General features: G+C 33.4%; 1 protein-coding gene across 1 annotated transcript; it reads left to right on the top strand.

Annotated features, from left to right (window-relative positions):
• Positions 1 to 2890: 2890 nt before the first annotated feature.
• Positions 2891 to 20796, top strand: LOC126739365 (polyribonucleotide nucleotidyltransferase 1, mitochondrial). Its single transcript, XM_050445013.1, has 8 exons — positions 2891 to 3081; positions 3148 to 3442; positions 3498 to 3735; positions 10589 to 11338; positions 11388 to 11585; positions 11672 to 11946; positions 20257 to 20490; positions 20548 to 20796. Exons 1-8 carry the CDS (start codon positions 2954 to 2956, stop codon positions 20674 to 20676), a joined length of 2247 nt encoding a protein of 748 aa, XP_050300970.1. The 5' UTR covers positions 2891 to 2953; the 3' UTR covers positions 20677 to 20796.
• The last annotated feature ends 1124 nt before the right edge of the window (positions 20797 to 21920 follow it).

Below are 21920 nucleotides of genomic sequence, written 5' to 3'. Positions count from 1 at the left end.
TTATAACCTCAAATTTTTAGTGTAATTTATTATATTATTAGTAAACTGTGCTCTGTGTTTGAATAACGTTAAATGATCAAAATGAGTAAAAGGACCCTGGAAATTTTGCAGAGATGACTGAGAAAAAACTAAAAAACGTGTAAGGAATGAAAAAAGTTGGCTGGAAAATGAAAGAAAGGAATCGCAAAGAAAAAGGAAAAGAATATAAGATAAAAAAAGGAATTGTACAAAGGGCAAAAGGGCTAAAGGAGCCATGCGAATGTAAACTAAAATGTTGGCAGAAAATTTGCAGATGTCCAAAGGCAGAATCTATTTAGAGATTTCTACAATTTATCAAGGCATGGTCAAGATCAGTTTATAGCGGAAACTGTTAAGGAATGTGCAAAATTTAGAGAACGACAAAGAAAATCAGCTGATAAGCAAATTAAACCTAGTCGAAGAAACTTTTCAAGAAAGTACTTTCTCACAAATGAAGATCACAAGAATTTGGAGGTTTGTCAGAAAATGTACCTAAATACTTTTGATTTAACCCTTAAAAAAGTGAGAGTAATTGTCGAAAAAAAAAAGATTAAATGATTCAAATATTTGCTCTTCAGACGGTCGGGGAAAACATCAAAATCATTATAAAGTTACCGAGGAAAAAAGAGATTTTATTAAATCACATATTAATAGTTTTCCTACATACAGCAGTCATTACTCTAGAGAGAGGACATCAAAAAAATATTTAAGTCCCGATCTTTCAATTGCCCAAATGTATCGACTTTACATTCAGTATTGCGAGGAACAAAACATAAGCCCCGAAAAAGAGTCACTACAGACAGATTTTTAATGAAGAATTCAACTTTTCATTTCATGCCCCTGCGAACGACACTTGCTCTAAATGTGACAGTTTAAATGTAAAGTTAAAGACATTTGATGGTGAAAATCTTACAGAAGAAGAAGAAAAAACTAAAATTGAAGTTTTGGAACAAAGAAACGCTCACTTAAACCTCTCGGAAATGGCTTACAAACTTAAGTCACTAGATAAAGAAACAGCAAGAAAGATATCAAATTTGTTGTTGCATCATTCGACCTACAAATGTGCTTACCTACACCATATTTGCGTAATGGCGTTTCTTTTTATAAAAGACAACTCTAGACTTATAATTTAACTGTTCATCAGACTTCAACTGCCGGCAATTTGGGAATTTGCTTTTTATGGGATGAGACAATTGCTGCTCGTGGAGAAAATACATCTTGTCATTACCAAAGAAAACGGAAGTTTTAAATCTTTATAGTGATTCATGTTCGGGGCAAAACAGAAATATTTTTATGTGTACTATGATGAGCTATGTCTTGAAAGAATGTCAAGATCTAGGACATAATTTGCAAGAAATCAACCACAAATTTATGGAGCCTGGTCATACTCATATGAAGGCCGACAAAATCCATGCAGCAATCGAAATATGCAAGAAAAAAACGACTGCTGAAATAGAAGTCCCCCATGACTGAACTAATTTTATAAGAACTGTGCGCCGAAATCCACCCCTACAAGTTAAGGAAATGTTACAAAAAGACTTCCTAAATTTTAACAGCCTTTTGACGGAAAAATTGGTTCATAGAAAAAAAAAATGAGATTGCTGAAGTTGTTCCGTGGATGCGGATTAAATGGATGAAGTTCTCTGTTGAACACCAGTTCCAGATTTCTTACAAAACGAGCTTTAACGATAGTAAAGAGTTTAAGGTTGTTGACCTGAGAAGAGGTTCTGTACGAAACCGGCCTGCGATTCTGGATATTGATGTGCCTAAACCTATAAATCAAGAACCTTTACCATTGGCAGATCTTAAAATCAAAGATTTGTTAGATTTGCTGCCTTACATTAGCGATTATAACAAACCATTTTATGAGAACTTATAAAGATCTTCCGACTTAAATGTTGAAGATATACAAGACCCTGAGCATGAACAAAATAACTAACTTTCTCTGTTATTTTAGTGTAGGTATCATAAGCAGTAAAGATTTATGGCCACAGAAAATTAATTTTCTAATGCTAAAAAATACGAATTTCGTGTATAAATAAAGATTATTTTCGTAATTGGGATTGTTTTATTGTAGCAAAAAGGCCGATGTCCATTAGCTCTTTAATACCGCCTTGGCCAATGTCCGCGCTTAGGGGCCAATGTCCGCACTGTTTTTCGATTCTTGGGGCCAATGTCCATTTTTTGCAATTTAGAAGACTAACAATACATTTTCAAAAAGAATCCCTTCTTAAGATTTAAAATCCCAAAAATAAGTAAAGTAGGAAAAAAGGGTCACAGTTTATAAAAATATAAAGTCAATTCATCTTATTAACCCTGTTTTTCTCAAAACAGCTGAAATGGACATTGGCCTTTATTCTACCAAAGTACAGAAGTAGCAAAGATATTTTAAAAGTAGCTTTAATTATAATTTGTTTTTGTCAATTTGACTCACTCAATTATTACCTAATCTATGCTATTTCTAAAAAAAATATCCCATGAATGTTCGGCAAATTCAAATATTGATAGAACTTTCCCTGATAGATATCAGAGAAAATTTCTTTTTTAATTTGTTTAAATTTAAGACTATGATCATCCGTCATTGTCAAATGTAAATACTTATTGCTATTATCACATTCACAGTAACAGAGTTTTCATACTGTGATTTTAGCAATACAGGATGTTGACATACAATTTTGGAAAATCTCTCAGATTTAAATTTTAATAAAAATAAATTTCAAAATAGGCCTCCCAATGCACTAAACGTACAAAAGGAAATGACCTAAAGATGATGAGAAAGAGTCATGCCAAAATTGTGACAGATAAATATATCTGGGTAAAATGCCCCGTTGCAAAGCCCAATCTTGAAAGGAGAGAGAGAGAGAAAGAAACATAGATTTAAAATTTTGTAGGTTAGGGTTTTCTTAATTTTTCCCAGAAAAACTAATTTAGTAAAATGCATTTTTTAAAAGAAACCATTCGCCTAAAGTTATTTCGGCTTATTACAAGACACAAACGAAATCATTCTACAGCAATTAGCGAGGCAGCCAAGAATCCTCAAGCCACCGTAGCGTTTTCAAATGGGTAAGAATTTCCATGTTAGGTTATGTGAAGGAAACGACAATTTTACCATTTTTGACTAATTTTTAGTCGTAATTTAACAATTTCCACTGGCCAATACGCAAAATTAGCTGATGGATGTGCAGTGGGTACCATTGGCGACACCTCTACCATGGTGACAGTAGTTTCAAAAGCAAAACCAAGTCCAAGCAGTTTCTTACCTCTGGTGGTTGATTATAGGCAGAAAAGTGCAGCGGCAGGTAGGATACCCACCAATTTCTTTAGGAGAGAATTAGGACCATCGGAAAAAGAAATTTTAACCTCCAGGTTAATTGATAGGAGTTTACGCCCCCTGTTTCCAGATAATTATTATTATGACACTCAAGTATGCATTTTTATTGGTATACTCAATATTAGATATATAAATATATGTTTTTTAGGTGGTATGTAACATGTTGGCAATAGATGGTATAAATAATCCAGATATTATAGCAATAAATACAGCATCAGCAGCTTTAGCTTTAAGTGACATTCCATGGAATGGCCCTATAGGTGCTGTTAGGGTTGGAATGATTGATAATGAGGTCTTAATAAATCCAACTAGAAAGGAACTACATGAATCTAAATTAAATTTAATCATATCTGCCACTAAAAGGAATTTGGTGGTTATGCTTGAAGGTAAGTGTGTAAGTAATCTTATAAATAAATAAATATAGCCTTGATTAAATATTCAATATTCATATTTTAACAGAAAAAATTAATTACAGTATGGTAAAGTCTAATCGAAGACTACTCTACAGAAGCATATTTCAATTAAATTCAATTCAAAAAGTACTTTACTACTGGTCAAAGAAATATCAATACATTTTGTGACCAAAGCACAAGCATCTGTACTTTTTTTTTTTTTTTTATTTATTTTTTTTTTTTTACGGGATCAACTCCATTACAACAGTAAATTAAATACAAAATCAATTGAACCTAACCATACTTAACAGTAAAATAAAATAAACTTATAAATGTAAAATACAGAAAATAGTTTTATAACTTAAATCAATATAACAGAATTCTAAAAATACTAAAAACATACCCTACTAAAGTATAATATTCAGTATTGCACTAAAAAAAAAAAAAAAATTAAACAATTTCTCTTATTTGACTCTTAAATCTAGATAAGGAAATGCCCAAAATTTCAACCTCCCTAGTATTGACAATTCTTAGAGTTCTTTCAATAGGAGCATGTAATGCATAATTGGCGCTATGAAATGGTAATGAAAAGATACGATACTGCCTTAAATTCCTAGATGGAATATTAAATTGTATTGTCATCAGAAGTTCTGGACAAATTATCTGACCATTCAATAATTTATACAAAAAAATTAAATCTGAATATATCCGTCTTTGTCTCAATGTCTTCATATCAAGCATTTCTAAAACAATATCATAAACATGATCATCCGGAATTCTTATTCGAAGTTTATAGAGACAAAACCTAATAAATTTGTTCTGAACTCTTTCCAAGGACAAGCAATTATTCATGTAAAAGGGCGACCATATCACTGAGCCATATTCCAGCAATGAAACAACCAATGACATGTATAACCTCTTACAGGTCTCTATAGAAAATTCTTTACAGTTCCTTAGTACAAAACCCACATTCTTAGAGGATTTGAGAACAATATTGTTTATGTGTGCATTAAAGTTTAAATGAACATCAAACGAGATACCAAGATCTTTAACTATGCTGCAATATTGAAGTGTACTTCCTTGAATGTTATATGAAGTGACAACCTTTTTAGTACGCTTGAGAAAACTTATATAATTGCATTTGCTTACATTCAAAAACAAATTGTTGTTAACACACCACTCATTCAATCTATCCAAATCACTTTGCAACAAAATCTGATCAAGTATTGATAAAATCTCTCTAAAAAACTTCAAATCATCAGCAAATAAAAGGAAGTCACTGTTCTCAAAACAGGCACCAATATCATTCACAAAAATATTAAATAGCAAAGGTGAATAGTGCCCATCTTGTGGAACACCTGAAGTGACATTAATATAGCTTGATCTTGCATTACCTATTCGTGCCTGCTGGGTCCTCCCTGACAGGGAATTTACAAACCAATTCACCATAAGATTAGAAAATCCAAAAATATCCAATTTTTTTGCCAAAATACTATGGTCAACTCTGTCGAACGCCTTGGAGAAGTCGGTGTAGATTACATCCAGCTGACATCCCCTCTCCAAGGCATTCAACAGATTCTGCTGAAACACTAACAAATAAGTCACAGCAGACTTTCCAGAAATAAATCCATGTTGTTCGCTAAGTAACAACTCTTTACAATAAAAATATAATTGATCATAGATAAGACTGTCCAGGAGCTTCGGAATGGCTGATTGTATACAAACACTTCTGTAATTCTCGATTTTGCTATTGTCGCCAGATTTAAAAATTGGCATTACAAAACTATGTTTCCACAAGGTTGGAAAAATTGCAGAATCTAAAGATCTTTTAAAAATTATAAAAAGAGGGTATGAAATAGTACATACACACTTTATTAGAAAATAATTCAGAATGCCATCGGGTCCTGAACTAACTTTGGGTGGCAACTTGGTAATTTTATCAAAAATCAACCCAATGGAAAGGGTGGGATTAGGAATGGTCATATTTAACTTTGCTTGCTGATTGATAAAAGCACCATTATTGTTTATATTATTAATAGGACTATAGACTGTTGAAAAAAACTGGGCAAAACCTTCAGCTATCTGTTCACAGCTAACGAACTCATTATCATTATAATACATTAAATTAGGAAGTTTATTAATTGATATTGTTTATGTTCTACCAAAAACTTTTAGGGTTAGTGTAGAGTAGTTGGTCTAAGTTTGAAATATAATTATCATAACAAATATCAGTCAAAGTTTTACATCTAGCCCTAATGTTTGAAAAAGTAATATAATCTGCCACATTATGACTGACCCTGTAGCATTTGTGTGCAATTTTCTTTTGCCTAACTAAATATCTTAATTCAGCTGAAAACCAACTAGGAAACTTTGAAGTTTTGTATCTCTTTAGGGGAACAAAAAGTGCTATAGCCATATCCAGTATATGATAAAAATGTGAGACTGCTATATTAATGTCTGCTGAGCTTAAAACCAAGTCCCAATTAATTCCACATAAGTAATTATTAATACCAATATAATCACCCATTTTAAAATCATAATAAAACTCTACATAGTTTAAATTCGACTGAGTTTCACAACTAAAATCAATTTCAAAATTATACCCTTTGTGATTTAATGACCCCTCAAAAAGACAATCAACTGCTTCCATTACAGCAAGAGTTTGCTTGCTTGAAAAAATTAGATCTAAATAAACAAGCCTATCATTTCGAATTGTAATATTCTGATAAAAACTCAAACAAGCATAATGCTGACCTAAAACTAGACCCGCCCGAGTTTAAAGGACAAGTCACCACCACACCATTGTCGTCATTCCCCCAACTTGAATCAGGTACATTAAAATCACCAAAAATATAAAAATCACAGCTTGAATATTCTTGCCTGAAAATGTCAACAGTATGGCAGTGACTTTCATATAAGTTAATTGCAGAATTTGGGGGAATATAAACTCCCCCAATTATAAAGCTAATACTACCAATTCTACATAATATATATAATTGTTCGACTGAATCATACACCAACGTAAGCTTCCTTGAATCAATAACATCCCTGATATATATCAAAATTCCTCCTCCGCGACTTTTGCTGCTAGAAGAAGGTGAACGATCACATCTGAACAGACTAAATGACTTTACAGACAGTTCAGCATCGGAGTAGTCATCAGAGAGCCAACTTTCAACAAATATCAAAATATCATAGTGCGAGCATAAAACAACTTTAATTCATTAATTTTAGTTCTTAGGCCACCAACATTATAGCAAAATACTTGCAATGGGGCTAATTTACGTTTTTTCTATTGTTTCTAACATTGTTTGAGGTAGAATTTACTATGTATGGCACATTATTTCTATATTTAATTATTAATTTTAAGTCTCACTCACTCGTATGTTTCTCATTGAAATAGAATTTAGGTAGTCTGTAAACGTCACATTTTCAGAAGTTGAACAAAAGTGGTTATTAATACTTTTAATTAACATCGAGTTTTGAATTTGTGTTAAAGGTATAATTTTTTTAATCAAATGCCATATCGTCGTTCCAATGGCAAAACCGCGAATGTGCAAATTTACAGATTTTCGCCTGTCTGCACTAACCATATCAACAAACTCTAAAGTTTCTAATGACAAAAGCACGAATGTGACTGTGACGTCATACTCCCACCAAAGTTAAATAACCATTCCGCGAGAGTGGAGCTCTTAGTTTTGTTCCAAAGCTTTAAACAACGAATGTGCCATATTCGTGTTTTTGCCATTGAAAATATTTCCACATTATAAGTTTATATTTACGAATGTGCCAGTTTCGTGCTTTTACCATTGAAGGTATTTAAGAACATATCAATTTACATTCGCGAATGTATCAATTTCGTGCTATTAATTATTTGTATGAATAAGAGACTTAACTATATTAATAAAGTGCTATATTTAGTTACATAAAAATGAGTTCTCGAGCAAAAAAAATTATGCAGCTTGGCCGTGAATTACATGGTAAGTTATACTTTTATATTTCAGATTATATTTTTAATATCATTTTTAATTTGTTGATATAGCTATGTAATTAATTGATTATTTAGCCATTCAATAGATCTTCTTTAAAGAAATGTTATTTTGTCACGTTTTATTATGTTTTGTTGTATTAAGTGTTTGTTCACAGATGATGTTCATAATTTTTATGAATATAAAAAAATATTCTAAAAAGAATTTACTTTATTATAAATAAACTTTGGTATGCCTATATCTTAAGAATAAGTTTATATTATTTTTTTTATTTTTGATATGGCAAAATATACAAAGATTAGGATTATATAATTAAGTTTAAATGAGGAATTAATGTTCAGTGGTGTATAGCTTATATATCGGGTGATGCTTCGCCGAGCAGAATATAAAAAACCCTTTTTTTGTTATACATTTTGTGTTTTTTTTGTTGTACAATTTTTAAGTAGGTAAATATTGGCTCCGCGGTACACTTTACAGAATATTTTTTTGTAAAGGGTACAGAAGCAATATTCAACCAAATAAAAATTTACATGGAATATATTATTATTTTCGTTAGCAGGTTCAGCTAATGACTTCAAGGGCTCACACCTGGAACAGGAGCATGAATCTAATTCAGAGTTCAAATCAGTTCATTTACCTTCTAACGAAAAAGTATTACAAGAGTTAAGTTCAAATACTTGGCCACAGCCCACTACCAGTAATGCTAGTGAACAGTAAACATTAGTTACCGAACAGGACCGCCTTAATATATACCGAGATTTTCGTAATTTAAGCACTTCTGACGATCAAAGGCAGTCTTAGGGGCTACATATAGAGCAGAAACCGAAAAAACGCACCACGCGAAACTTGGAAGACTCGCGAAAAGCCTTTATTTGTGTATACTCTTTCACAGTCGATGGAAAAAAATTTATCGTATGTAGAGAATTTTTTATGGCAACGTTAAATGTTACTGATGCTCTAATGAGAAGCTCTGTTCAATTCCAGTAGAGGAGTTTTGGAAAAAGACAGGCGTGGAAAGCATACACCTTCACATAAATTATCTGCTGAGGTTGAGCGTTCATAAGAGAACATATTTTGTCCTTTCCGTCCGTAGAATCACACTACTGCCTCAAGGGCAACGACCGAAGATACTTGGATGCCTCTCTAAACATTTCTGTAATGTATAAAATGTACAAAGATGCCTGTAGAGCTAAAAATATAAAGACTGTTACCCTAGAAAAATATCGGTCTATTTTTAGGGAATATAAATTAAGTTTCTTTGTTCCTAAAAAAGATCAATGCAAGACATGTATTGCACAAAAAAATATATCTGAAGAGGACAAAAATGAAAAAGAAGCAACATTTAAAAGGCATTTGGAAAAAAAAAGAAGCAGCTAGAAAGGTTCGAGATGATGATAAAGCTACAGCAAAAGAAAATCCCCACATTTTAGCACTTAATTTTGATCTTCAGGCCGTTTTGACTACACAAAAAAGGCTCTGCTGGACAAATATTCTACTTAGGAAAATTGGCGGTGTACAACCTAACTATTTACAACTTGGCCAATCAGGATGTAGGATGTTACGTTTGGGACGAAACATAAGGTAAGAGGGAAGCTAATGAGATAGCATCATGTATTAACGATGTTATCATGTCCCATAATGGGATGTCAGCTGTTCGAATGATGTCTGACAGCTGCGGAGGGCAACAAAAGAACAGTATTTTTGCAGCTATGTGTCTCCAACTTTGCGCTAACCACCCAACTTTATTAACAGTGGATCATCAATCTTTCGAAACTAGCCACACAGAAATGAAGTGCGACTCTATTCACTCTAAAATCGAGAGGAAGACGAAACACGTTCAAGTCTATACACCTGACGGTTGGGCGCAAGTTATTCGTGACTCGCGCATATCTCCACAGCCAAGAATGTCAAGAATTTTATGTTTGATGACTTTTTAGATTTCAAAACATTTTCTGTAGACTATTATTGTTTTAGTAAGATTCCCTGGAGAAATGTATGCTCTCTTCACTATGAGAAAGGTGAGCCCTCAAAAATATCTTACAGGACCAACTTTTGAGTATAAACATGTAGATTGTTCTAAGCCGATAAGAAATCGTGGACGTCCGAAGCAAAGTTTATTGCACAGAGCCTACCAAGAGAGTCTACCCATAAGTGTAGCCAAATATAGGATTATATTAAATAAGGATTATACAATACGCAAAATACATCACGGTTTTTATAACTCTTTAAAAACAAGTAAGGATGTTCGCGATAATTTACCAGCACCGGATCAAGGAGAAAGTGATGTTATGGATTCGGAATAAAACATAAAAGCGAGCTGAGACTTTGAATTTTTAGTACTATTATTATTTTTGTTTTTAAGTTACGTTGTTTTATAAAAAAACTACCTTTGGTTTCATATTTAAGATATTTTGTCAGTACGTAGTAATTTAAATTCGTTAAATAAAGAATATTTTGCATACTTCATTTTTTTTAATACGCACGAATACACATTTTTTTAAATAATTTTGCAACGACAAAACAACGAATGTGCTGTAAACATCTAAAAAAACAAAAATGTCAAAATTTAATGTAAACATAATTTAAACCTCTATTAGAAAAATTTAATTGTCTAATATCAAACAAGAAAAGCACAATGTGAATTTTTGACGACTTTGCAAAACTTCAAAGGCATTTTCTGCAAAACTACGATTTTGCACATTTGCGTTTTTGCCGTTTATATATACGATATCTTAAATGTGATTATTTTCCTTGTTTAGTTACAATTTCAAAACAAAAGCCATTGCTTCCTATTAGTCCAAATAAAGTCTAACTCTTAATAAATAACTATTACACTTTTAGTCTTTATTTTTTCTTAGGCAATGCTGACTCAATACCAATCCACGAGCTGCAGAGAGTAATAAAACAAGGCACAAAAGAGACTCAACACATCATAAGTGAAATAGAAACCCTTCGAAAGGAGCATGGCAAACCCAAAAGGGCCATAGACCCGATCCTTACCCTTAGCGAAGAAGTCAATGAAGCCCTGCGATCTTTATCGGAAATGAGAATAAAAGAAATTTTTCAAAATTACACCCTAGATAAGATTGCCAGAGACAATGCCCTGAATGAGGTCAGAGGAAATGTCTTGGAAAAAATCCGATTTTCATTCCCAGATAGTGACTCAAATTTAGTAAGTGAGGGCTATAATAAATTGGTGAAGCAAATATTCAGAAATTTAATATTTGAAAAAGAGCAGAGGTGTGATGGTAGGCAACACGACGAGTTGAGAAACATCAGCTGTCAAGTGGATCTTTATAAACCTCTGCATGGCTCGGCGGTGTTTACCCGAGGCCAGACTCAAGTTTTATGCACAGTTACTTTGGATTCACACGAGAGTGCCATGAAACTAGACCCGTTAAGTATAGTGACTAGTGGGGTTAAAGAAAAGAACTTCTTCCTCCACTATGAATTCCCCCCATTCGCTACTAAAGAAACTGGTCGAATTGGACCAATTGGAAGGAGGGAAATGGGACATGGCGCTTTGGCAGAAAAGGGACTTTTCCCTACCATACCCAGTGACTTTCCTTTTACCATAAGGCTCACGTCGGAGGTACTGGAATCTAATGGTAAGTGTTTAAATATCACGTTAAATCGAGGGTTTACGGAATTTTTAAGGTTCCAGTTCGATGGCCAGTGTATGTGGGGGGAGTTTGGCACTGATGGATGCAGGAGTGCCGGTCAGTTCACCCGCGGCTGGAGTTGCCATCGGTTTAATCACTAAATACGATGAGAAAAATTGTAATGTTGAGGATTTTCGACTGCTGACTGATTTGTTGGGGATTGAGGATTATTTAGGAGATATGGACTTTAAAGGTATGATTTTTTAAAAAATATAGTTTCTTAACCTAAAATTAAAGATATCATAATTTAATTATTTTTTTCTATTGTTTCCATTTCAGTGGCTGGTAGTAAAGCAGGTGTAACAGCTTTACAAGCAGACATAAAAATTCCCGGTCTACCACTGAGAATAGTAATGGAAGCGTTAGAAAAGGCAAAACATGCACACCGGCAAATCTTACAAATTATGCACGAATGCATACCCCAGCCGAGAAAAGCGAAGAAAGACAATTGGCCGGTAGTGGAAAAATTGGAAGTTGAACCGCATAAAAGACATAAATTTTTAGGTGTAGGAGGAATTAATTTAAAAAAGTTGTTTGCCGAAACTGGAGTTCAAGTGAGTGACCTTGTTTTGACACTTTTGACTTAAAATTTAAAGACCATTGGAAGTATTTATAATATGACACTTTATTACCTACGTTCATTGATTGACAAAAAAACACCTAACATATAAATAAACAAAGCTTACAATGTACCCTACATGTACTTTGTAAGCTTTGTTTATTTATATGTTAGGTTTTTTGTGTATGTTATGGTTTGGTGGTGCTCTAGTCGAGCGAAACATGCAGCCTTTGTCATTTTATTAAATGTTATCAATTTTCAAAACAAAAGGCAGGCTCTGAAAGTATCATTGTATATGAATCGGACGAAACTAAGTTTTTGGGACTAACACGTCGCGGCAGCCTAGCGAATAGTCGTGTTTATGTTTGTTGCAAAATGCTTGACAAAATGATAGTTTTTCGGCTAATTAATTAGAAGTTCATTGTTGAAGGTGCTTTGTACTTATAAGTGTATTTTCGGTGATATTATTATACGATCGTAACAGTTTTTGGTTCCTCTCATTTTGCCTGCTGCTCTGATTGATCTAGCAAAACTAACGAGTCACCTGTCCGCATTGCCAATTGTAGTTATTTATCACATGTTTTGTATATTTTACACTAAATTCCTATGGTCAGGTGTAAATATATAATTAACAACAACAGTTCAAAGTATGGACTTTTGATGTGTTTGTCTAATGCTGGTTTGTGCATTGAGTCAACGAAGTAGCAAAGTAAGGACTTTCGTTAATTTATTGTCGTTGTGTTTTTATTGGTGTTGAGTTTCTTGTCATGGAACTGTATAGCAGTTGCGATAAAGTAATTAAATCAGGAGCAATTTCCGTTGAATGCAGCTTGTGTCGTTCCTGGTTTCACAAAGGCTGCTCTAATCTTTCCAAAACCGAATTTGATAAAATGTATGTGACTTTGAAAAAGAGGAAGAGTCATGAGTGGTAGTTCTTGTTGTACAGTTAACAACAGACGGTTGTCAAGTATTGGTGTTCATAATGATAATGAAAGCTCTAGTTCTATAAAGACTGTTCAGGAAAATGTAGGAATGGGCGATGTAATATCATTACCTGAGATTTTGTCTAAGAGAAATGCTTCCATTGGTGATCTGATGAACGGCATTATTGAATTGCATAAACTTATTGTTTCTCAGCAATCAACAATTAATAAACTCGTGGACGAATTACAGAAACTTCAAACATTTAAAAACGACCCTGCTCAACCAACAAATGATAAGATTAAGAATAGTAACTCCATTATAATTTCTGAGATAAATGATAGAAATGAGCGCAAAAATAATATTATGATGTTTAATGTTCAGGAAAGTAATTCTGATGATATGAATAATAGAATTAGTCATGATAAGGAGTTCGTACTTGATGTTCTGTCCAATAAGTTGGGAATAGATCATATTAAGCCCTTTAAGGTCTGTAGAATTGGACGTCGTGGAGCCAATAATAGGTCTATAAAAGTGTGCTTTAATAATACCGAGATTGTACAAAAATGTTTGAGAGAGAAAAAGAAATTAGGTGGTAGCAATATAGTAATTAAAATGGATTTCACCAAATTACAGCGTGATGAAATCCGAGAAGTTTATGGAGAATTGGCAGAAAGAAAGGAAAAAGGTGAAGATGTGATAGTTAAATTTACCAATGGGGTTCCATCAATCTCTAAGAGAATTGTACGAGGTCCAAAAAACGATTAAGTGATTCCTTGGTAATGTATTATTTTAACGCTGGGGGTACGAGGTCTGAGCTGAAGCATTTGAAGCAAACAATATCCGCATGCAGTTATGATGGAATTTCGTTGGCTGAAACATGGTTGTTTCGGGACATTTTGTCATCTGAATTGGAGTTTACGGCATATGAAGTATTTAGATGTGATAGAAGTGCCCTAACAAGTGCTAAGTAGAATGGTGGGGGTGTTTTACTCGCTGTGTTAAAACCGCGATTAATTAAACACTCTTGTTCATCGTTAGAACAAGTTTTTGTTTCTGTACAACTTAATCTTAAGAATATTGTTTTTGGTGTGGTTTACACCTGCCGCCAAAATCTGATATGGGTCACTACAGTACTTTGTGTGATACAGTACTGGAGATCTTTGAGGCCCATCCGAATTGCTTATTTAGTATTGCAGGAGACTTTAACCTACCTGGCTGCATTTGGTTTAATGAAAATCAAAATCTTAAAGTTACCTTGTCGGATGGGTGTTCGAATGTCGCACCAGCTTCACTGCTTGGACGGGTATTTAATTACTTAGATGGTAAAGAAATGTTTCAGCTACCAAATCCGGAAGGCACATTTCTTGATCTTTGTTTTTCTAATATTAATGGGTTTTCTGGATTGGCGGATGATTTTTTATTGCCGGTGACTGGCTCTCGAAACACTCCGTATGAATGTGTCTTTTCAGTACCATATATGTCAAGGTCTCTGAAATATTCAGTAAAGTTTTTTGACTTCAAAAATGCTGGGTTTGTCTCGTTAAATAATTTTCTTGCATCTATCGACTGGTCCTTTATTAACAACACTTCTGATATAAATATTTCCCTAAATAAGTCTTATGACCTTTTGTATAAAGGAATCAGCTATTTTGTGCCTATTAAGTCCTATAATACTGGTAGCTTTCCTGTATGATTTTCAAGAGAGTTAAGAAGCTTAGTTTTACGTAAGAGGATTGCTCATAAGAAGTTTAAGGAGTCTCAATTGCAAAGTGATGACCACTTGGTTTTCTCTGGGCTTCGGCAGTCATGCGGTGTGTTGAGCGGTCAGTGTTACCGCGATTATATTTCTCGTACCGATAATAATCTATTGTTAAATCCTAGGTTATTCTGGAAACATGTAAGCAATGTTAAAAAGTCAAATATTATTCCTAAACATGTGTTTTTTAATGATGAAACTAGTGATGAGGGTGGTAATACTGTTAATTTATTTGCCAAATATTTGTCAAACGTATATTCTGATAAAGCATTTCAAATACCTGAATATTACATGACAGGGCTTGTGGATCAATTCGATGTCAAATTTGTAGAGTTATCTTTAGTTGAGGTTTTTGACGAGATTCTTGGCTTACAGAGCAACACTTCTGCGGGACCGGATGGCATACCCAGCTTGCTACTTCGTGAATGTGTATGTACTCTGTCGAAGCCTATTTGCACTTTATTCAATCTGTCTTTAAAGTCGGGAGTATTTCCTTTTTTTTGGAAGAATTCGTATATTACGCCGATATTTAAGTCTGGTAATACTAGTGATTACAGTCAACCTTGCCTAAACTTTTGGATGCACTTGTAACCAAACAATGAGCTTGGAAACGACAATTCGATTATTTTTTAGCAAAAAAGAGCAGGCTCTAACTTAAATTTAGCAATTTATTTCAGTTCTCTAGCATTTATAGTTACTTCACAATTAATTTTCAAAGTTCGAATAAATACGCCATGTTTAATTTTTTCCTTGTACCAGCGCGGCCGGGATGATACGTCACAGGCGCCCAAGTGGACGCAACGACCGACGCTAGCATGTCGACCGCGCACGCTGCTTTATCAAAATAACGCCTGGGCACTAGGCTGTGGCTGGCTGGCTAGCGAACGCTCTATAATATACCGTCGCGTCGCGTCGGCGTCTATGACGTAGCGCGTAATTGGGACGGAATCTCAGGAGGTATAAAAAACCCCAGACTAGCAGCCTTATAACTTTGCAAATACTTACCCTAACAACTTGAAATAAACGTCCTTGTTCTTATAAACTTATGTTGTATTTATTTTTGGGAAAATATATATATTTTTTTTTAAATTTTCCAAGCCCATTGTCATGGCAGTGTAAAGGCCTTATTATTAACAGTCAACATGGTTTTCAAAAAGGTCGTTCCACTATTACTAACGTAATATGTTATGAAGATTATTTGTTTAATGCTTTTGGTAAGGGTTCACAAGTTGATGCTATTTATACGGATTTTTCGAAGGCGCTCGACAGAGTTAATCATGCGCTTCTACTGGCAAAGCTCCAAGCTTTGGGTTTTGGATCAAATGTTATTTGTTGGCTAAGGGATTATCTACTGGGTAGATCGCAATGTATACGACTTAATAACTTCTTATCTAGCAGCTTTTCTGTGCCATCTGGCGTTCCTCAGGGGTCACATGTGGGTCCGTTGCTTTTTACAATCTTTGTTGATGATATAGGATTATTTGTAAGAAATAAACTAGATTCAGTCAAGACTTCTCATGCTCTGTCTATAAAGTTCTGTACTGTTCGTTAGTCCGTTTTGGTTTGGAGTATGCTAGTCCCGTATGGTCTCCATTTTATAAATCGCATATTGAGAAAGTCCAAAATAAATTCTTAAGAAATTGTTCTTTTAAACTTAAGGTTCCATTAGCTAATGGTCATACTGATTACAAGTCGGTCATGTCAGTTCTCTCTTTGGACTTACTTGAGTTAAGGCGTAATAATTCAGACTTGTGTTTTATTTTTAAATTAATATCTGGCATGACTGATTGTGATTATCTTTTAAATAGGCTGCATTTCGGGCGCAAAAATGGACTAGACTGAAAAAACTCTTTCTATGTAGATTTTGATAGTAGTTCTTATGGACAGCATAATCCTATAACTAGAATGCAACGTTCTTTCGATAGATATAGTCTTGACTTGCACGTTTCTTTTAGCAGTTTTAGGAGTTCTCTTAAATTAATTAATTAATTAGTCACTCGTTACTTTAACAGGTTTTTTTAAATTAATTTGTAACTTTGATTGATTTATGTCTTACTATTATCTAGCTTAAGTTGTATTATTATTAGTATCTTTTGTGTTATTTTATTTTTGTAAAATTGGTGGATACCGTTAAATAAATAAATAAACTTTACACAAAAAATTTAGATTGACAAAGCGATGGTAATGAAATACTTATAAGCTTAAAAAAAACATTGTCAATAGGCAATCAATAATCCAGTTTTATTATGCATATGTACGTTCACCTATAGCCTATGGCATAATGTTTTGAGGATCTCATGTAGAGACAATATAAAGAATATTTGTAATTCAAAAAATAATTATACGAACTTTGTTTAAAAAATTAGGAATTATGTCTATATACTCTCTTTACTTGTACAAAGTTTTGCCTACAAGTATGAACATCTCGATGAAGTCTGTGTTATATGTGTGTTAAAATATACAATGCATTACCCTAAAAAATTAAGAAGATAGAGTGGTACAGGCAGTACAATACAAGCCAATATCAAAAAACTCTTATTCAGTGAGTGAGTTTGATGAGTCTGTGTCTGTTGTTAGTGTTAAGTTGTGTGTCTTTTACTTTTGAAATAAAATACGTTCTATTCTTTTACAATTCTTTAGAACAATATGATCACTTTTTTTAGTAATTTTTTACACTAAAAGAAAGTGTTACAGACCCATGTTCATATGAACATTTCGTCTTCAAATTGACCAAGGATTCGATGGTTAAAGTTTGTCTACATGTTAATTAATTGGACATAGGTTAATGTAGGATACCTGACAAGAAAATAAACCGTTTGAGCTCAATATCGCTTAGCAAAATGTTATTGGTTTTCGTTCTACCGGGTGTTAAAACTAATTTTTTACCAAACATTTATTGAAATATTTTGGAATCCACTGGACAGATTATCCTAAAATTTGGCGTACTCTTGTTATTTGGGATGAGGAACACGAATATGATATATATTTTGCCATTGCCACATACAACAACATTGAGTGATTAAAAAGGTCATAACTTTTTTGACCTCCCTGTACGTACATTTGCGAGTAAAAATAATAAAACAGCATTTAATTCAAGTCAAAAAAGGTATACTTCTTTGATCTCTAAAAAGTAGACCGTTTTCGAAATAAACGCATTTTTTTATTAGGTTGCGTATGAACACTTAATCTAAAATTTAATTAACAACGATAAAATTAGGAAAGGCTGTTGATTATAATAATTGTTCAATGTTCACCATCCACTAAGACACATTGTCTAATTCTTTTATTTAAATTTTGCCTGACTCCAAACAATGATTCTTCTTGGGCTCTGATGGTATTGACTCCTTCCACAATCTTTTGTCACAATTCCTGACGGTTATTTATTTTATTTTTATACACAAGTGATTTCAAGTAGCCCCAGAAATAAAAATTTAAGGGATTAAGATCGGGACTACGCGCAGACCACGGATGTTCACTACCTCTACCAATCCATTTATGAGGATACATTTCGTCCAAGTAATTTCTGACTTGCAGTGAATAATGTGCCGGTGCACCATCGTGCATATCACGTCTTAAATTTAGGGGCACATCTTCTAGAAGGATGGGTAGATCATTCCTCAAGAAATTTAGATAACGTTCTCCATTAAGCTTAGCTGGCAATTCAAACGGTCCCACAATACAATCCCCAAAGATACCACACCAAATATTTATTGAAAACTCATGTTGAAAATGGTCTTCTTGGAAAACATGAGGATTTTCCATCGAATAGATATGATTGTTACGCCAATTAAAAACACCTCCCCTTGTGAACGTGGCTTCATCTGTAAATAAAATTTTATTACAAAAAAATGGATCATTCAATTGGCGCTCTCTTAAAAATTGACTGAATTGGAGTCTTGAGGAAGAAAATTTTGAACTGGAGTGAAATGATACGGATACAGTTTTTCTTGGCGTATAATTTTGGACACCGAAGATTTCCTTACACCAGTGGCTACCTCAATACGTCTTGTGCTGGTTTCAGGATTTTCGATGACACGAACCAAAATTTCATCTTCCATATCTGCTCCAATTATCCTTGATCTTCCCGGATTTACGTTTTTTGAACGAAATGAGCCCGTTTCGCCTAATCTATCGTACAACGCTTTAAATGTTTGATGATTTGGCTGCCTTCTATCCGGATACAGATCTAAATAACGCTGCGCTGCTCTTCGACTACGAAAATTTTCTTGACCATATACACATACCATATCCCGCATCTGAGCATTAGAAAAATCATTGTGACGCGGCATTTTTAAGCGAAAATAACACAACAAGAACACACGAGCTTTAGCCAAATTAAAGACTTACTTATTAATACTTCACCTTGACAGGTCGTAGTTATGATGTGTTCATCCTAGGCAAAGCCTACTTTGTAAAACTCCGATAATAATTTGTTCATACGCAACCTAATACAAAAATGCGTTTATTTCGAAAACTCAGGTCTCCTTTTTGGAGATCAAAGAAGTATACCTTTTTTGACTGAAATTAAATGCTGTTTTATTATTTTCACTCGCAAATGTGCGTACAGGTAGGTAAAAAAAGTCATGACCTTTTTAATCACTCAATGTTGTTGTATGTGGCAATGGCTAAATAGATATCATATTCGTGTTCCTCATCCCAAATAATAAGAGTACGCAAGGTTAATCTGTCCAGTGGATTCCAAAATATTTTAATAAATGTTTGGTAAAAAATTAGTTAAAAAACACTCTGTAGAACGAAAATCAATAACATTTTGCTAAGCGATATTGAGCTCAAACGGTTTATTTTCATGTCAGGTATCCTACATCATTAACCTATGTCCAATTAATTACAGGACACCCTGTATAGGCTATATGTATGTATTATGGGTTTACTATAAACCTAGGTCAAAAACTTTTAGTGTATTATTCTAAAAAACATAAAGCTACAAAAAAGTAATTTTTTTCTCAATAATATAGTATGCCCACTGAGACCTATAACATTTGATGTTGTTAGATTAAAACAACTTATTCATAAATTCTGATTTTTTTAGTATTTTCTTGGATACGAATCAACTATATTTTTGGTTCTTAAAACAATCTAACGAATGTGTTTCGTGCCAAGTTTTATAAGGTCTGGCTTATTTTTTTTATCCTTTATTAATATTGATTATTTTATATTACCTATCAGTAGATAAGTATCTGGCAGAAACTGATTGATTATAAATCAATAAACTATTTTTTTTATATTAATTCCATAACCATTGATGACGACTTTGCAATTAAAAGACGTTGAATAAATCCTCTGTGATATATTATTATTATTTTATAAGACAAAAGCCAAAAATTTACATTCTGTATAGCCCTATGAACTAAGTAGGCATTACAATATATTTTAATAAGTCTAATATCCCGATTTCTTTCAAATAGACCACAGCCCAATCAATTATAAAGGATCCTGAATGTAAAAATTAAAATTGGCTTTACAAATTAAAACTAGAGCTTAATCAATTTTTTTTGTATCTTTTACCCCCCAATTTGTAACAGACTGGATTGGATTGAACTATCAATGATATAATTGTTTTCATATAATTTCTTTTTAATTTGTAATACTTTATTTAATTTTTAGGTATCTCAACTGGAAGACACGACTTTCCAAATCTTCGCACCCAATCAGAGCGCCATGGACGAAGCCAAAGAAATTATAGAAAAAAATTTAGCCACTGAACGAGTTCCAGAATTACAATTTGGGGACATTTATAAAGCGACTATTGTGGAAATTAGAGATATTGGGGTTATGGTGACTTTATATGCAGGCATGCCCCCTGCTTTGTTACATAATTCACAATTGGACACAAGAAAGGTACAACTCTTGATACAATTAATTAAATGTTAAATTTATATTATTGCACCATTTTAGGTGGGTCATCCGTCAGCTTTGGGTCTAGAAGTCGGTCAGGAGCTGCAAGTGAAATATTTTGGAAGAGATCCAGTTTCAGGCCTCATGAGACTGTCTAGAAAAGTTCTAACTGCCGCTAAAGCTTCTTAAACAGAAATAAATTACGTTTATAGACATTTTTTTAAAGATTTGTACATATTACTAAGACTGTGATTATTTTTATCAGGATTTTGTTTAAGAATAAAATACACGTGTATGTTTTTAAAAGAATGTAGTTTGTCTGTTTCGATATGTTCAATTATTTGAATGTTGTCAGTTGATACGTCGCTAGCATTATTACTGTCTAGAAAATCGAAATTTATCTGACACAACCAATATGTAAATTGTGCAATAGGTTTAAAAACTCTGAGGATGACAATATAATATAATCGTAAAAAAAGTGCAGAAGCAATCAGGTAGGGAGGATATGCAACGTTTCTCTTCGCTATTCTGATTGCGGAAAGTTGTACCTTGATAACGCTGTACTTTGGTAGAATAAAGGCCAATGTCCATTTCAGCTGTTTTGAGAAAAACAGGGTTAATGAGATGGATTGACTTTATATTTTTATAAATTGTGACCCTTTTTTCCTACTTTACTTATTTTTGGGATTTTAAATCTTAAGGAGGGATTCTTTTTGAAAATGTATTGTTAGTCTTCTAAATTTCAAAAAAAATGGACATTGGCCCCTAAGCGCGGACATTGGCCAAGGCGGTATTAAAAAGCTAATGGACATCGGCCTTTTTGCTACAATAAAATAATCGCAATTACGAAAATAATCTTTATTTGTACACGAAATTCGTATTTTTTAGCATTAGAAAATTAATTTTTTGTGGCCATAAATCTTTACTGCCTATGATACCTACGCTAAAATAACAGAGAAAGTTAGTTATTTTCTTCATGCTCAGGGTCTTTTATATCTTCAACATTTAAGTCGGAAGTTCTTTATAAGTTCTCATAAAATGGTTTGTTATAATCGCTAATGTAAGGCAACAAATCTTTGATTTTAAGATCTGCCAATGGTAAAGGTTCTTGATTTATAGGTTTAGGCACATCAGTATCCAGAATCGTAGGCCGGTTTCGTACAGAACCTCTTCTCAGGTCAACAACCTTAAACTCTTTACTATCGTTAAAGCTCGTTTTGTAAAAAATCTGAAACTGGTGTTCAACGGAGAACTTCATCCATTTAATCCGCATCCACGGAACAACTTCAGCAATCTTATTTTTTTTTTCTATGAACCAATTTTTCCGTCAAAAGCTGTTAAAATTTAGGAAGTCTTTTTGTAACATTTCCTTAACTTGTAGGGGTGGATTTCGGCGCACAGTTCTTATAAAATTAGTCCAGTCATGGGGGACT

The sequence above is a fragment of the Anthonomus grandis genome, chromosome 8 (genome assembly GCF_022605725.1).
Source record: "Anthonomus grandis grandis chromosome 8, icAntGran1.3, whole genome shotgun sequence".
NCBI classification, from domain to species: domain Eukaryota; kingdom Metazoa; phylum Arthropoda; class Insecta; order Coleoptera; family Curculionidae; genus Anthonomus; species Anthonomus grandis.
Note: the sequence above shows the minus strand (reverse complement) of the source record. Positions and strands in the feature narration are given on the sequence as shown.

Coding starts and splice junctions, on each gene's coding strand:
- LOC126739365 (XM_050445013.1), top strand. CDS start 2,954: ATGCATTTTTTAAAAGAAACCATTCGCCTAAAGTTATTTCGGCTTATT. Junction 3,443..3,497: donor ATTATTATTATGACACTCAA/GTATGCATTTTT, acceptor TATGTTTTTTAG/GTGGTATGTAACATGTTGGC. Junction 20,491..20,547: donor CACAATTGGACACAAGAAAG/GTACAACTCTTG, acceptor GCACCATTTTAG/GTGGGTCATCCGTCAGCTTT.